The 11,744-nt window shown below is 33.9% G+C and overlaps 3 protein-coding genes across 3 annotated transcripts; 1 reads left to right on the top strand and 2 right to left on the bottom strand. All coding sequences in view use genetic code 12, as the record gives it.

The window, feature by feature from the left end:
• Positions 1 to 109: 109 nt before the first annotated feature.
• J8A68_002408 (HAL5) lies at positions 110 to 2,071 on the bottom strand (the record flags this gene model as incomplete). Its single annotated transcript, XM_049406156.1, has 1 exon — positions 110 to 2,071. The coding sequence occupies one exon, from the start codon at positions 2,069 to 2,071 to the stop codon at positions 110 to 112; it is 1,962 nt and encodes a 653-aa protein (XP_049264316.1).
• A 2,270-nt stretch (positions 2,072 to 4,341) lies between these two features.
• On the top strand, positions 4,342 to 6,765 carry CLA4 (serine/threonine protein kinase; the record flags this gene model as incomplete). Its single annotated transcript, XM_049406157.1, has 1 exon — positions 4,342 to 6,765. The coding sequence occupies one exon, from the start codon at positions 4,342 to 4,344 to the stop codon at positions 6,763 to 6,765; it is 2,424 nt and encodes an 807-aa protein (XP_049264317.1).
• A 2,530-nt stretch (positions 6,766 to 9,295) lies between these two features.
• On the bottom strand, positions 9,296 to 10,996 carry WOR1 (transcription factor WOR1; the record flags this gene model as incomplete). The annotated part of the gene is made up of 1 exon (XM_049406158.1): positions 9,296 to 10,996. One exon carries the CDS (start codon positions 10,994 to 10,996, stop codon positions 9,296 to 9,298), a length of 1,701 nt encoding a protein of 566 aa, XP_049264318.1.
• Between the last annotated feature and the right edge of the window lie 748 nt (positions 10,997 to 11,744).

The following is an 11,744-nucleotide window of genomic DNA, read 5'->3' on the forward strand; positions in this document are numbered from 1 at the left end:
TTCTTCCCTTTCATTGTATATTTAATTATTATTTAAAATATTCTATTAGTTCCTGCTTGCTTTTTCTGTACATATAAAATAGACAGTACTTTGACAAGTACAAAATTTTTCAACAACAATCTTCAGTAGATGTCATCCAATCGCTATTCAAGAAATGATTCACAGTTAATCTCTTGGCAGGATCAATATCTAATAATTTATATAATATCATCACTCTCAAAGTATTCAACTCATCCCCTTCTTCCACTCCTCCTTTTTCTTCCCCTTCCCCTGCTTTCTTTGTAGCGTCATCTTCATCTTCATCTTTTACTAATTCACAAATCTCATTTATAGGTCTAAATCTCCCTGGCCAATCTATCGTCCATTCCTTGGACTCATCATCATAATCTCCTTTCAATCTATTCTTAACATATTCATTAAACACCTTATCCTGATATTCTCTTCCACTCGATAATGAATGATGATGATGCTTAGGTTCCGTAGTTTGCCATAAATAACCAGCACTATATCCATCACTACCATCACCTTCATCATATCTCAATTCAATATTTTCTTGAGTTTGTCGTCCTGTATAATAATGACGACGAATATTGAATAATACAAGGATTATTATCCCTAATGCCCAACAATCCTTTTTCATGGATGAATAATTTGTGTTTTTGATATATTCTTCCGGAGCGACGTATGGGAGTGAACCGATTGGACCTTGAGAAGTGGGGATTAGTTGTTCGGATTTGTCAAATTTGGTTTGGAATACGAATGATTTTCCGAAATCGGATAATTTTAGAATGATTTTGGCTTTGGGATCTGTCGATGATGATGATGGGGGTTGTGGTTGTTTGTAAGTTATTAAGATATTTTCTAGTTTTAAATCACAATGACTTACACCATGATTATGCATGTATTTTAAACCCTTGGCAATTTGTTTGATGAAACAATCTACTTCATATAATGACATAAATGCAACTGGTCGTGACTTGATGTCAATTCCTGTAGTTAGATAACTGAATAAATCTCCACCTTGACTACATTGCATGATCTGACTTATTTTAAAATCTTGAGGATTTATCATTAAATCAATGGTTTCAACAATATGTTTATAATTCAAAGTTGATGCAATTACAAATTCTGATAAAATTCGCTCAATGAATTTTGCATTTGATTCTTCTTTAAGTTTTTTCCGATTTAATTCTTTAACCACATATAATTGTTGATCTAAATCTGGTGAAGTTTTACCGTTAGAAACGGGATATATAATTTTAATTACTCCATATGCTCCTCTTCCAATCAAATTTCGCGTTACTCCATATCTATCATGTAATGATTTCCCCTCTTTTAACAGTTTATTGTCTTTATTTTGTAAAATTGAATGCAATTTCTTAGTTAGACTATTAATTAATTTAACTTGTGCATCACTAATGACTGATGTCTTATCATTGGATGATCTCAGTATTCTATGAATCTTATTATGAGAATCTAATAATGAATATGTCAGTTTGGATTCTTCATTAGCTATTTCAGTCAAGTTTGATGAATTGACTAATCCGCAATATCCCATTAATGTAGATAAATGATGGGATATATTCCCATGCTCAGTTCTGAATCGTGGTTTTATTGGATGTAAATGATCCTCCTCTTCCTCTTCATCTGTCGTGTCTTCGTCATATTCTTCCCCATCATCGTCGTCAAAATCGGCTTCATTTTCACTAGTGTCTATTTCATCGTTGTGATCTTCTGCGATTGTACTTATACGCTTCTTTTGCGGGATGTGGCTGAAAGAACTCAATCCTTCATTCAGATTGACAACCCCAGCTTTTTTGTTGTTAGACGGTACGTTTAAATACATTCTATTGGCAGCATTGGAATGTAATAATACTGGAGATGGAGATTTTGACATTATTCCATCAATCAGTTGGGGGGAGGATGGTGATAATCGTGAAGGATCATGATCTATACTTGAACTTGATTTAAAGATTGTTCTTAATTTAAATGAATGATTTGAATCAATTGAACTTGATCTTGATCGATTGTCTTTGGTTGTGTCATTCTTTTTTGATTTGAAAAATGGCATTGAAAAATCGTTCTCTCCGTCTCTCTCTTTCTGACTCTTGATTTGTGGATGTGTGAAAACCAATTGATGGATTGATTGATTGTAGTTAAAAGCCCTTCCTTATTAAAAAAAAATGGCAACAGTCAAATAAATGGCAGCAATCTATAGGCTTTTTTTTTTTGCTCTGTTTTGGTTTGAACTCCAAAAAAAAAAAAAAGATTCACAAAGCAAATTTATTAATTAGTCATTACAAATTGTATGGGAGATGTAAATGTTCATTTAAACGGATAAAGTGAGTCAATGTTGTTGTTTATGGAAATACTGGCCTTGCTGGTTGGTTATTGGATATTGGTAAGTAACAATTTTGTTGAATGAAGAAAGTTACAAACTCTTCCCTTGTCCCTTGTTTTCAAGTCTAGGGTGAGGTTATGATCTACAAAAGGTTAGGAAACCAAGGAGATTATGTCAAAATATTTATACGAAACTAGAAAAATAGTTCAATTACGATTAAATCTTATTTCTATATGGTCATCTATGTTCTGTTCAATAAAAGTGTCTTAATATATTGTATTATAGCGTATGGCAATAGCGCATCTTTTTGCGCTTTCCATACTTTGGATATGAGAGCCATAAGCTATCTCACTTTGGAACATGCAGTTCCAGGTATTAACCTGTGTATTGATTCGGAGAAGTCTTCCTTCCCTAAAACAATGAAAATGTGTGTTTAGACCAGACTAAAGAAATTCTGATTTGAGGAGGATGAGTTGGGGCGTTTTATGAGGCTGGCAATACTAAAACCAACATATTACATCTGTACCCCGTTCCCTTAAACTGTACATAGACACCCAAAAACAATAAATCGAATTATTTGTTAACGTTACCAATACAAAATAAATGAGGTTAATAGGAGAATGCCTTTTAAGTATTTAAATTTATCTCTAATTGATTCGTATTTAAGTATTTTGGTTGCTAAATTGCATCATATTTAATTTTTTATTTATTTTTTATGATTGGTTATATTTTTTTTTTATGTAATCTTTTGCAGCCAGACGTGTCACCCCCTACGTTATGATACTTACTTTTGTTTGCAGAGAACAAAGTTAATCTTAAATTTATAGAGTGGGGTTTCAAATTACAACTATTGATTACTTATCATATTACTTATCATTTTTGTGAAATACCCCCCCACTCTCTGAGAAGGGTTCATAAGATAATCATTTGAATTCTTAATCGCGATGTCGACTTGAAAAGAAAAGAAAAAGTTCAAAGAAAGTTCATCAATTGTACATTATACGTGTCATCGGGGAATGTTGAGAAAGTCTAAAAGTATGGACCCTTTATCGTTTCCCGTTCGATAAAGAGAATCATTGACACTGTTACATGATTGTACTGTTTCTGGCTATAGCTAGAACGGTTGACTCGTGAAGTATCATAGCACGTTAAAGCTAACAAGCTAAAAAGTAGGAAATGTAAAACGGTATGAACGTGATCAAAATATTTGGGTATTGAAGTTATTCGTCTAATCGAACAATAAGTTTTGTGTAAAGTTTCTTCTATTTTTATTGATCGTGTTTCGAAATCTTACATCATACACGTATAACATTTTTGAAATACCTCGATTAATATCTAGATCTATTTCAAGAGATTATGTGGAGATACCAACCTTAATACTTTAGGGCTGATTATAATGTGGTTAGGTATTGATATCGTTGAAACACGTCTTGTCATCATCGATCCCCCCCCCTTATTGATCAACTGGAACAATGAAACCTAAAAAATAATAAAATTAATTTTTCTTAATTAAGAAATAAAAATATTTTTTATTTTTCGTTTAAACATTTTACTAACAAATTTTTAATACTGTACATTTATAAAAAAATGTTTTTTTCTAAATAAATTAACATAAAAAAAATAAAAATAATAAAACGAAGCAAAAAAAAAAAAAGAAATTTGAAGCGTGTTTAGAAATTTATACTCCTTTAAGTTCTATAATTGGAAATTATTTGATTTCTTAAACAAATTTTACCATCAAAATCACCACCACCTGTCTACAAAGTTACTTTTCAAATCTTTTAAAGTATTGACTTCTTGAACACCAACCTTTACTTCCCCCATCCAAGATCCCCCCAATTAGCTGTTGTTAAGCTTAATAATTAATATTCATTGTCTTTTCGTTAATAACACCACTTTTTTTTCATAATCATACACCCATAATTAGACATTTAATTAGCCCAAGTACACTTATCCTATAGACACTCACATATATACAAATATAGATATCAACCAAAGCTATGGCAACTATATATACCTCAGACTTAAAGCATCATAGGAGAGCTCCACCTCCACCTCCAACTAATAATCTTCTGGGAAACACGTCATTCAATACTACAGCTTCAACTGTATCATCTGGTGATATCAAGATAAATTCAAATAAACGTTTAACTGGCTGGGTACATGTAAAAGACGATGGTTTATTCACTTCATTCAGATGGAATAAAAGATTCCTTGTCATCAATGATAAGACATTGATGCTTTATAAAAATGAACCAACGGATAATATTGAAGCCGATTTATCATTCCCATTAAATCTTATTAATAATATCAATCTAAAACCAAACTATGGTTATACGAAATCATGTCAATCATTTGAAATTAATCTTAAAAACAACAACAAACCAGTCATAATATCTTTGAAATCAAATAATGATTATCTTAATTGGTTAGATATCTTCACCCTCAAATGTCCATTAATCCAAATTGGACAACCTCTGAGTTTATCGACGGCAACTGGTGGGAATTCAAGTGTTTCTTCCCCAATTAACTTCACCCATAAAGTACATGTTGGATTTGATCCCGCAAGTGGTAATTTTACTGGATTACCCGATACTTGGAAAAATTTATTACAACATTCAAAAATTACAAATGAAGATTGGAAAAAGGATCCAGTAGCAGTGATCGAAGTATTGGAATTTTATTCAGATATTAATGGTGGATCAAATGGAGGAACTCCTATGAGTTCACCTTTATTAAATGGAAACGCTCTAGCTCAAAAAGGAGCATTAATAAATAACAACAACAGTGACAATCTTCAACAATGGACTAAAGCTCCTTCCAAATCCTCTCAATTCAAACCTTCAAGAGCTGCTCCAAAACCGCCTACTCCATATCATTTGTCTAATTCAACTAACACTGAAAAGACAATCTCACCCTTGAATAATTTGATGAATACAACCAACCTGAAACAGGAATTAGTGCCCACTAGAAGAGCACCAGCCCCACCTGGCTCTCAATTAAACAACACTCCATTCTCTCCGACTAATGCCACTATGCCAATTCCAAAGCAAACTCCTCCAGTATTGCCAACTTCTGCATCATTTAATACTACCCCAACAAAATCTAAGGCTCCAGTATTGAATAATAAATACCCTAATAATGGTCAATCCCAACCAGCTCCTCCTCAATCTAATGGATTTAAACCATTCCCATTACAACCTCAAAAGCAACACCAACAACAACAGCATCAGCAACAACAACAACAGCGACCACCCCAAGCTCAAATGCAACAGCAGACCCAACCAAAACCACAACAGGCATTTAATCCATACAATCAATCATCTATCCCCACGGGGCCCACAGGTGCATCGCATTCAGTTACAAAGCCATTAAGTGTCGAGCATAAACATTACCAACCACCTCAAACATCCACAACATCATCATCATCCTCCGTCAAACCATCTAACAAACTTAATGCCACTGGACCTGCACCTGTAAAGAGTGCCAAACAAATCAAGAAAGAACGAGAAAGATTGAATGATCTTCAAGTGATATCCAAATTAAAAACAGTGGTGAATCCAGAAGATCCAACCCCATTATTCAACATTATTGAAAAAGCAGGACAAGGTGCCAGTGGGAATGTCTATCTTGCAGAAAAGAAATCTACTGGTGAAAAAGTTGCCATTAAACAAATGGATCTTAATCTTCAACCAAGAAAAGAACTAATCATTAATGAAATCTTAGTCATGAAAGACAGTTTGCATCCCAATATTGTGAATTTCTTGGATAGTTATCTTAGAAAAGATAATGATTTATGGGTTATTATGGAATATATGGAAGGTGGATCCTTGACTGAAATTATCGAAAATAATGAATTTAAATTAAGTGAAAAACATATTGCTACAATTTGTTTCGAAACCTTAAAAGGATTACAGCATCTTCATAAAAAACACATCATTCATCGTGATATCAAATCGGATAATGTCTTACTTGATGCTAGAGGAAATGTAAAAATTACCGATTTCGGATTCTGTGCCAAATTAACTGATCAAAGAAACAAAAGAGCAACAATGGTAGGTACACCATATTGGATGGCCCCCGAAGTGGTTAAACAAAAGGAATATGACGAAAAAGTCGACGTTTGGTCATTGGGTATCATGACAATCGAGATGATTGAAGGAGAACCACCATATTTGAATGAAGAACCATTGAAAGCATTATATTTGATTGCCACCAATGGGACACCGAAATTGAAAAAACCGGAATTGTTATCTAATAGTATTAAAAAATTCTTATCGATTTGTTTATGCGTCGATGTTAAATATAGGGCAAGTACTGAAGAATTGTTGCAACATTCATTTATACAACATAAAGCTGGTGATGTTAAAGAGTTGGCACCTTTGTTAGAATGGAAGAAGATGGCTTCGGATGAATCAGTTTGATTTTATATCGAATATGTTTTATTCATAGTTTGTATTTTTAATGTTTATTACGGCATATTTTGCGTTTGTCTGTATCTTGTAGGTTGACTTCTCTGAGACCTTTGGTAATACAACTCTAGAATCTACTTCCTGTTATAGAAATTTCAGAATCTGGTTCTAGTTACCTCTCTTTTTGTTTTCCTGTAGTTGGCTGAGTCACAATGCAGGAAAAATCTCTAACGGCTTCGATAAGCCGTATATGAAGAATGCTCACAAAGGAGCCATCATATGTTTGAGTGAGTAAGTTATTCAGGAAAGACGTTCTGTATTTATTCAAAGTAGAATTCAGTTGGAAAACCGATTGTGCCAAATACTGGTGGCTAAAATATCTCTCACTAAGATATGATCGTCAGCTAAGCTCTCAAAGCCTTTCATGATTTAAACTTTTAGGTATATATACAGGTTCAGTTTCTTAATTATAGTTCTACACAATAGCTATAGGAACCTTCTTCTATTTATAGAGTTTAAAGTAAAGATCTTTGAATGTTAAACAATAAGGACAAAGTAATACGTGCTACATTAGCCTCATTAGAGTTCTCGATAGAAGCGTGAAGCCCCTGAATCTTATACTCTGATTCTAATTTGTAGAATCAAACTGTTAGAATCATAAGATTCTCATTTAAAAAATTACTATCGGAATTGGGTTCAGGATTGTTTCTGGGCAAAACCTTCGAGGGAATCATATGCCGAGCTATGACGTCAGTAAGGGGGCTGTTGAATCCTTGGGGTATTGCCCAATCCTTAGGTTTCATTAAATTCTAGTAAGATACAAATTAAAGTTTGGAACCTTCCCCGTTTTAAATTCAGTTCTTGTCTACATATTAGCCCATTTTTTCTTGAATATCGAGACTGTCTAATAAAATTGAAAATGCAACTTGCAACTGCTAGGAATTTTTTGTATAAAAGCCATGCTGTGGTCCTATCTTCGATGATGTAAATAGACGGGTCCAGTTGCTAACCATTTTGACTGGTCTTTAAACTCACGTATGGGTACATTTTGACAGTTTTAATCTAAGCTTTACTATAATTAAGTGTAATCTTAATAGGAGATCTTAAAAGTCTAAGTTTGTTTTTATAGTTTAACTTTCTTTTAAAAAAATTCGTAATAAAAGTTTGCTTCTGAAACATTCAACAAGCTTTTATTTTTTTTTAAAAAAAGCTTTCTATAATAAAGAGCTTGTGAGTTGCTCCTTACGCTTTGCTGGTCACCCCGGGAGTTATCAAATTGTTGGGTGGGGGGAGGGGGACGATAAGGAGTTTCATGTGCTTGTTCAAATGACCAACAATTGAATTTCTGATAAGTTTTTTTTGCCGTACATAAACTAATTGCTAAATAAATTTAGCCGAATTACACGGGAGAAAAACAATATAGAAATAAAATTAATAATCATCACATTGTTTTAATTTTTTTTTTAATTGCGCTTAGATTGAAGAACGAAAATTTATGTGAACCTTTAAATAATAATATTTTTTAATGCACACTTGCTTAAAGAAACTTTTATTTTTTTGTGACCCAATTTTTTCCAAAATTAGAACAGTCTCTCTCCTAAAAACTTTAAATTTGACTGACCAATAAAGTTTTAAAAATTGGGTTATCACAACATTCTCAGGATCTGAAGAATGGGTGTTTATTCTACCAAAGAACGAAAACTTTAGAATTTGTCGCGTTCCTTGAAGGTAACCACATGGCTTAGTGCTATCTCAATACTCGGAATAACTTCATGCATGGTCTATAGATGGTCAAAGGCATTACTAATTGACGCCTCCGTTAACGGCATTTTGTGGTTCTCCTTATTAGCTGGACACTGGTTAACAATCGACTGATTAATTAAAATGGTTGTGACCGATGTTTAACCTCCTCAACTTTATTTTATCAACTCCCCACCATCATCTTTCTAGAGAGTGCATGGTTTGCAAAAGTTTAAAATATGAAAAAATAATTTATCCCGTCTCAACTTTCTCCATGCTATCGGAAAACAATACCATTATTGCAAATTGAGTTTCTCCTCTTGTTGCAAAAGTTACCATTATGACTGGTTTTGTTATAATGATAAGCAGCATCTATGGCGTTCCAATTATTCGCAATATGAAAAGAACACATGTGACCCTATGGTAAGCTATAGACTCGTAGTAAATTGCTCCAGGTAGAATGACAAAATTTCACCAAACGAACATCGGTTAAGCAAAGATGCATGTCTGAATGACGTGACAAAAATGAATAGCTTATTTGCTTTTTGTACCTTCCAAGCTCTATCCCGGTAACATCGAGTTTGGATCGAAACATGTATACAGTTTGAAAGAGTTACTACTAAGTGATATCTAAACATTGTACTTTGTCATATAATTAATAAATATATAGGTAAATTAACAGAATTTTGAAGAGAACTAATAGGAACAAATAAGAAAATTAAAATCATTAAATCAAACAAGAACGAAAATTAGTATACACCGAAATAAAAAACCAAAGTCTCTCTAAAACACACACACTCTCTCAACTACTACCAGAATAGAATGACCCATTTGCATTCCCACTGGCCTCATCATTAGCGCCAATCGTAGCCGTACTACTAGGAACACTTGAAATCGTCGTCAAAGGATGGGTAGCAAATGGCTGCCGGGACGAGCGCGCAGGTTGGTATGGTAGACTCTCTGTATTCCCTGACGTATTAGTGTGATTTGAATCATATTCATTTGATCCTGAAGCATTCTGCGTTGACCCACTAGCGGCTCCGTATCCATAGTTTGACATTGTGCTAGTCTGAGGAGGCAATGCCGAGATAGACGACCCAGTCTGACTAGCAGATCCTGCATCAAGGCTCGTTGTACTGGAAGAAGAAACTCTATTGTTATATTTTCTACCATTGGGTGTGTTTGCATTTGAATTGTTTCCATTGTGGAACAAGTTGCTACTGGCCGAGGAGATTGAACCAGTTGATCCAAATGGATCGGACGAGATCGAGCTATAATGATAACGTGGACCAACCACCTGTTGAGCATAATGTTGGGCAAATGGCGGGAAATGGGTAGCGGCATACATGTCATGATTATTCCCACCTTGAACATATGCAGCACTGATATATTGTTGTTGTGTTTGAGATTGTCCAGGTTGTTGTTGAGCAACTAAATAATTATTGAACACCGGGATGGATGTAGTTTGAGTTGTTCCAGGAACAGACCCAGCACCAATATAAGCTTGACCGTTGTAAATTGCTGGATTGGAACCTTGGTGACCTGCACTAAATGGGTTGATAAAAGCTAATTCTGGGTTCTGGGTAGTAACCATCCCACCTGTCTCGTCCTTCATATCTCCTGAAGGTAAGGGTTGGTTAGGGATTGGAAGCATATATTGTTGAGGTTGACCGAGCCCGTTGGAATATTTGGCATAAGCAGTCTGAGGCTGTGCTTTTGAATAGGTTGCTTGGGAGGGTTGTTGTAAAAGAGACATATTCTGTAGTTGGTAATTACCATCCAAGAAGTAAAAAGCTTCATCTTCAATTGGAATCTTACCTCCCAAGGAACTTTGCTTGATAGCACTCCATAAGCTTGGGGAGATATTGACATTCTTCAAGTCTGACTCTGATGGACGTTGTAACTTACCATTCATAACATCATCTGCATTATAGTAACTAATCAAATGAATTGTCTGTTTCTCTTCACGCTTATCGATATGTAAGTCTTTAGTCTTTGTAGTCAAGGATAATGTCTTTTTAATTAACCCTTGATCCTTAAACACATAAGAAGTTACTAGAGGTCCACTTAACAATGACTTATTGTAATCAGAACTACTGTATGAGTTTGAAGCAGGGATATTACTTGAAACAATCTGAGGTGAAGTAGTTGAGGACTTGCTTGAACCATTGAGGGAGTCATCTGAAGTTAACTTTCTCTTCTTTTTCTTCTTGTCATCTTTCTCATTTAAGGTTTGTTTATCAAGTTCACGATAAACAAGAAATCTTCCTAAAATACGAGATGGGGACCAAGCGATACCATCTGTCCAACGCTTGATTCCTGAGTGTTCTTCAATAAATACAAATACATGACCTGATTTGATTAACTGGGGACGTTCTCCTTCGAGTGGTCTTCTGGGTACTAGTTCCAATTGTTTGTCTAATATTTCTTGTATAATCAACAAAGCATCCTTGGTGGATCCCACATAACCAAAGTATGATGGGGACAATTTAGAGTTGGACATAATTGTTTGGGGTAATTACGGTAAGGTTATAGTTTGATTTTGTTTTGTTATTGTTTGTTTAAAAGTTAATTTGGGTTCTATGAAATGAAACGAATTAGTGAAGTAATTAAGTGATGTGTACAATCGATTTCTTAAATATTCTCACGTCACTTTCACGTCTGTAGATGTTGTGTTATAAAAATACTTCAATAGAAAGGGAATGACTCTCCTGTTCTTGGCTCTCGTTGATCCGAAAATTTCTTGGGTAGGGGAATTAAGGGTACAATGTGTTGTTGCAACCACTTGAGTTTATTTCTTGTTCTTTTATGTGCAATCTTCGCTTAGGAAGTAAACAGAAGTTGTATTTCTTAATTAACTTGAACTGAAAAGATAATTAGAAAGAGAAAAGTAAAAAGGAAAAAACTTAGAGAGTTTATTTCGAGTCTTATATATTTTTTTGGTCTAATTTTTTTTCCGGGATTTTTTTGCATTAAAGTTTGATTATTATTCATGCAGATTATATTTTTTAAGGATTAATATTTTTTAAACAAATTTATTTTTTATTGTTTTGATAAAATATTATTTTTTGATGCAAAAAAATAATATTTTTTTCTTTAGTAATTAAAGACAAGGCGGAGTGGGGGGATGGTCGCATATAGTTTAAAAAAATAGAACTCATAGTCTTAAAAATACAATCAATATACAATATTTCGTCACTTAGACTAACATATTGCAGTAAAAATATCCCTTGAAGTAATTCAAATCCATA

This window comes from Hemisphaericaspora subhashii (assembly GCF_019202705.1).
Source record: "Hemisphaericaspora subhashii strain CBS 10753 chromosome Unknown scaffold71, whole genome shotgun sequence".
Classification (NCBI taxonomy): Eukaryota; Fungi; Ascomycota; class Pichiomycetes; order Serinales; family Debaryomycetaceae; genus Hemisphaericaspora; species Hemisphaericaspora subhashii.